The sequence below is a fragment of the Carex rostrata genome, chromosome 7 (genome assembly GCF_964058835.1).
Source record: "Carex rostrata chromosome 7, lpCarRost1.2, whole genome shotgun sequence".
In the NCBI taxonomy this organism is placed as follows: Eukaryota; Viridiplantae; Streptophyta; class Magnoliopsida; order Poales; family Cyperaceae; genus Carex; species Carex rostrata.
This window is the reverse complement of record NC_135924.1, coordinates 4578619-4583959: the sequence shown is the minus strand read 5'-3', so window position 1 is coordinate 4583959 and position 5341 is coordinate 4578619. Positions and strand designations below refer to the sequence as shown.

The 5341-nt window shown below is 35.1% G+C and overlaps 1 protein-coding gene across 1 annotated transcript; it reads left to right on the top strand.

Moving 5' to 3' along the window:
- Positions 1-941: 941 nt before the first annotated feature.
- On the top strand, positions 942-4802 carry LOC144557374 (protein FMP32, mitochondrial-like). Its single transcript, XM_078305937.1, has 7 exons — positions 942-1353; positions 1440-1571; positions 1672-1731; positions 2609-2685; positions 2769-2825; positions 4236-4302; positions 4409-4802. Exons 1-7 carry the CDS (start codon positions 1180-1182, stop codon positions 4526-4528), a joined length of 687 nt encoding a protein of 228 aa, XP_078162063.1. The 5' UTR covers positions 942-1179; the 3' UTR covers positions 4529-4802.
- Positions 4803-5341: the final 539 nt, after the last annotated feature.

Below are 5341 nucleotides of genomic sequence, written 5' to 3'. Positions count from 1 at the left end.
ACTATGTACTACATTATAAGTCACGAGTCGACTAGCCTCTACTCGAGTTGCTCACAAATTGATTCCAAATTGAAGTTTCTGACTTAGAACTGGATTAACAACTCAGACTCAATTTGACTCATAAGTTTGTGAGTTGAATCCAAATTGCCCTTAACTCGGCTCATGAGCAGCCCTACTCCGTGCAACGGTGGTCCACATTAATCTTAGTCGTATCAAGCTCAATTCAGTAAGTGGTCCACTTTGAGATTCATGTCAAGCTAAAAAAAAACAGTCCGAATTTACTTATTGCACCTCAGGTACTGGAGGATTCGACTTCGTCTTTAGTCTTGAATACTTCATCTCTTTAGTCTTGAATGCGTATCCTCTCATATATAGGTAAGGTGAAGTACACTATTTTACAACTTCAGATTAACTCAAAAACGGTGTCTATTCGTGAATAGCACGGAGGCAGTATTATTTGTGCAAAGTTAAAATACGGTCCGGATCCATTAGGGTGAGGGGGGTGTCCGATGGGCATCGGACCAAATCCTGTTCGATGGGCTGTTGGAACCGTCAGATCTGCTTTAGGATTCGCATCCGCAATTTTGCGTCTGATTTAAAATTCGTACACACAAATCCTAAAGCAGATCCGACGGTTCCAACAGCCCATCGAACAGAATTTGGTCTGATGCCTATCGGAAACCCCCTCTCCCGATCGATTAACCCCAATTTTTTTGGTCCGATGCCCATCGGAAATCCCCCTCTCCCGATCCATTAACCCCAATTTTTTTTTTTTATGGTACTGGAGAGGCTCCGTATTCTTAGTCTTTACCCACGGCCTTTTCTGTACTATTAATGGGCCATACCCGGTCCATCCCGGACACCACCCTACTACAGTAAAGCCCAATAAAGCCCAGTTAAGTCTAAGTACCTTTCGTAACAAGTCAGGAAACGCCTCTCCCGATCGGAATTTAACCTCCCGCCGCCGAGTTTCCTTTAGCTTTCGCTCATCCCGAAATCATTTCTCCCGAGAATTTGATACGAGAAAATCGCGAAAAAAACTCTTGAATTTCGCCAAAATCGAAAATAGCGCCACTGATTAATAATACTCTTCTCCATGCCTTCCCATTCGTTCACTACCCAACCATCACCTCGATCTTGTAGAGCAAAAGCATAGTGTTCATTTGCCTAATCTCTACCATGTCAACTTCGATTTTTTGCAAGAGATTAAGTCGTACCTTCGTAACCCATGGCGCTTGGGGAAATAATGGTAACAGGTTTGAATTAGCACCCATTATTGGCCAAGTCCGGTTTATGTCTGAGCTTTCAAAACCAAGCTTCAAGAGAGCATTTCTTGTTGATACTTTAGCATTGGTGAGTTATATTATTCGTCTTATTCCATGGTACTTTTCATTTTTGTTGGTTGAAAGAATGCACATGAACTGTTTGATGAAATGCAGGTTAGAAGGTTGGAAGGAGAAGGGGTGCCTTCGAAACATGCAGAGGCTATAACTTCAGCTATTATTGAGGTTTTGAATGATAGCCTTGAGAACGTCTCACAATCCTTTGTGTCAAGGGGGGAGATGCAGAAGGTACACTGACTTGTGGGACCCTTCGATGTCACTGATATTTTGTTATTTTTTGTTGTTCTTTGCTGTTAACTTGGTTCTTTTCATTCATGTGGAAGTCCAGAGTACAATGCTTCAAGATGCTAACCTTTCAAAGTTTGAATCTCAAGTGCAAAGTTCCCAGGTAAATGGTTCCTTTTCTTTTCTAGGCACGGTATCTTTTCCTTACCATATCTTCACTATTTTGGGATTACAAAGGGTAAAATGGTCGATCATAAGAAAAATGCATATTATTTGAAGCTCATTCGTGACAATTGTTGGAAAATCTTGATAGAAGTTACAACACACACTGATACCATAATGGTTTTCAATTTTTGATAATTAAAGACCAGCTTTTACTTATGCACACATATAATCTCAGTATATGACAATATTAAATGATTCAATTGATTTTGAGGCTTACCAATAGTATTATTAATTTATTTGATTTCATAAGTTTATTTTGTATATTGGAGCTATACTTATTCATTTATCCTTAGGTTACTGATTACCGTATACCTATTATATTTCATTCAGCATTTGTGTAGTTGCTATTGTGGGGAAGATTTAGTGGAAAGTCAATCGAAAAAATTTATCTCCTCTCAAATGCAGTTGTTACATGTAACTGCTGCAATGCTGACTCAACCTTAAAAATTCTAAGCAAATGTATTTTAAAGAACTCCCAAGAAAATTGTACCTAATGCATGCTATGGGAAAGCCCAACAAAATTGCCCAGATTTGCCTTTAGAGCATTGCTTGTACTGGTACCAGTTCTTGTTCTTGGGATCAGCGGTCGAATACCTGTTTGCAGCTATAGGATCCTCAATTATGTTTTTTTTAAAAATAATTAAAGAATTGCAATTCATCGTTCTTTATCCCGCCTTGCACATTTTGTGCTTTTCTCACCTTGACATGAAAATAATGGGAAGACTGATTTGATATCAGCACAGCATCTTGTAAATAGGTCATATGTATTGCACAATTCATCATTTTGTAAAATTGTTTATTCCTCTTTTATGCAGGAGCACCATTTTTCTCTGTTACAACGTGAAACCGAGAAACTGAGAGTTGATATTGAGAAAATGCGCAGTGAACTGAGGTCTCTAAAATTTCATCAAGCAGCATACGTCTTTTTTCTACTATGCATAGAAAGCTATTGACTATCTTTTTATTTTAATATAGGTATGAAATTGACAAGGTTACAGCTGGCCAGCGCTTAGATCTGAACCTTGAAAGAGGGTAAGATGACAAAAATTGTTGAAAAAAGAACAAATTTGCTTATTTATAAATGAGGAGGGATCCAATTACACCCTTTTTTGGTGACACCGAATTACACTCTCCATTTTCAAAGTTTTCAAATTCCAAACAGTCGATCCAAACCGTTCAACATAATGGATATGTTAAAATGTACTTGCAGATCAAATTTTACATTTTTTAGAATTTTTTTACTATTTATTAAGTATTTAACAAAATTGCTATATTCAAACCGTTGAATTTTTGTACCCATCTTAATATATAGTAAAAAAATTCAGAAAAATGTAAAATTTGATCTGCAAGCACATTTTAACATATCCATCATGTTGAACGGTTTGGATCGACTGTTTGGACTTTGTAAACATAGGGTGTAATCCGGTGTCACCAAAAAAGGGTGTAATTGGATCCTTCCTCTTTATAAATAAATATAGTTTTGTATATGCTCTTTCAAAACACTTAGATTACATAAAATCTCCTATATAAGTGTTTCAAGACTACATTGTTAAATATTGGGGATAGATTCCATTTACTTTTCCCTATTTTTTTCTTCTTAAAATTAGGGGATAAGTTATATGGGCAACCGACAAAAAGCTTGCCAATATAAAAAGATTAAATTACAAATACATCATTTATAGTTTGGATAGACTGTATATCAAATTTGGTCCTTTTTTGAAAGCCTTTTAAGATCCATTAAGTGATACAATATAACAGCTTTACTTGATATATAACCAAATGTTTATTATTTTTTATTTTGACAAGTATTTTGATGGTTGCTATGGTTGTCAAACAAGTTTTGATGCTAATATATCCGTTTCCCTATAAAATCTACCCAAATTAGCCTCCATCTCTTCCTAACTTTATGGACCTATAACCGAGGAAGAATAAGTAATTTGGGCAGCTTCTAAATTGGACTGGGAAGGGATAGACATATGGAATATTATTCTTCATGTTTTGTTGGTTTATATTGAATATCTTACATTATGGAAGGGATGCTAGTTCTTTTGCAGGGTTGTTAGTTTATAGTAAATATATGGCATTGTTCTGAAATAAATGTGAGAATAGTTTCTTATAACTAGACTTGGTTGTAGTTGTCGGATGAGTATGGTTTTAACTGACAATGCCCTGTTGGTTGATAACAATACCAGAATAAACAGAATTTCCCTAAGAGATTTTTTATTGAGACTTCAGCTGAAATTTTTCATTATTGTCCAAGTAGTTCTGTAATTGACAAAACAATAATCCAGTTGTTATCTCAACTTTTATTCTCCTTTGAAGATGTTTTTGACTGCACCATCAAGAATATTTGGTAATTTTGGTTAGGTTAGGTAGCAGCATGTTTGTACCAGTAGCAGTTGGTATGGTAATTCTTACTGCTCTGTAACTTGATAACTGCAGGAGAATACGTGATGAACTAGCTAAGCAAGGTGCTGAAACCAATGATCTCACAAACAAAATTGATCGGGCAAGCTCTACTTATTTTGCATTTTTTTTTTGTTTGTTTCCTTGCAATGCAACACAGAATTGTATCAGGATTGAATAATATACATTTTATTATTATTTTGTTTCAGGAAATTCATGCTTTGAAGGCACAACTTGAAGCAGCCAAATATGACGTCATAAAGTACTGCATTGGTACCCTTGTTTCAATATCAGCTGTTGGTCTAGCAGTTATTCGCATTTTGTTGTAGGACCATTTTTTTGTCACTGTCAATAAATTTGATGACGGTTCGTCAACTATTATAAAGAAATTAGTTGCACATCTTACGGAGAAGCTGATATTGCCAGTGCACATCCTCACAAAATTGCTAAAGATTGGAAGTGTTTTTGGTATTTTGGTATATTTTCAGGCTTAGATTACTTCTCATAAGAGATATTCCTGAGTTTATATTTTTGGCTTGTTTTTTTGCCTCCATTTCTCTCCTTTTAATTATACATAGAGGTTTTTATTCTGCGTGTTTGCCTATGTACTTATGTGCTCTTTTTGTTTTATCAAGTGGGTAAAATAGCTATTGGATTCTGAAGTGTATCAGCACTGTTAGGCACCAATATGTTTTGAATTGATGCCTTTTACCATCTTTGTTCTTTACTTGGCATCAAAAGTAGACAGTGTTTTCTTCTGGTCGATGTAGCCATGTAGGAGAAAAGAAAATTAAAATAAATTATTATTTTTATTATCAATTAATGATATACATGATGAATTTGGGACCTAGTTACCTTACCTTTTGGGGACTTGATTAAATAAGAGGTACCACTCAAACCCTAAGCATTGGCTATACAATCACTCATTGTAGCTAGAAATATTATTAAGTTAATTACCACCAAAGGCTTTTTAACAAAAAAAAAACTGTAGAAAAATATTTCACACTGTTCTGTTTTATAATTTATCTTCAATCCTGATACCTGATAATAGATATTAAAATTATCTGATTCTAATTTGAAAACATGAAGAATAAATAATAAAGGGATTGATGAAATGTATATATTACATATATACATATCCT

Bases quoted from the DNA above. Each gene is read 5' to 3' on its own strand.
- LOC144557374 (XM_078305937.1), top strand. From the start codon at position 1,180: ATGTCAACTTCGATTTTTTGCAAGAGATTAAGTCGTACCTTCGTAACC. The intron at 1,572-1,671 runs GTACACTGACTT...GTGGAAGTCCAG, and splicing joins CAAGGGGGGAGATGCAGAAG to AGTACAATGCTTCAAGATGC. The intron at 2,686-2,768 runs GTCTCTAAAATT...ATTTTAATATAG, and splicing joins AAAATGCGCAGTGAACTGAG to GTATGAAATTGACAAGGTTA.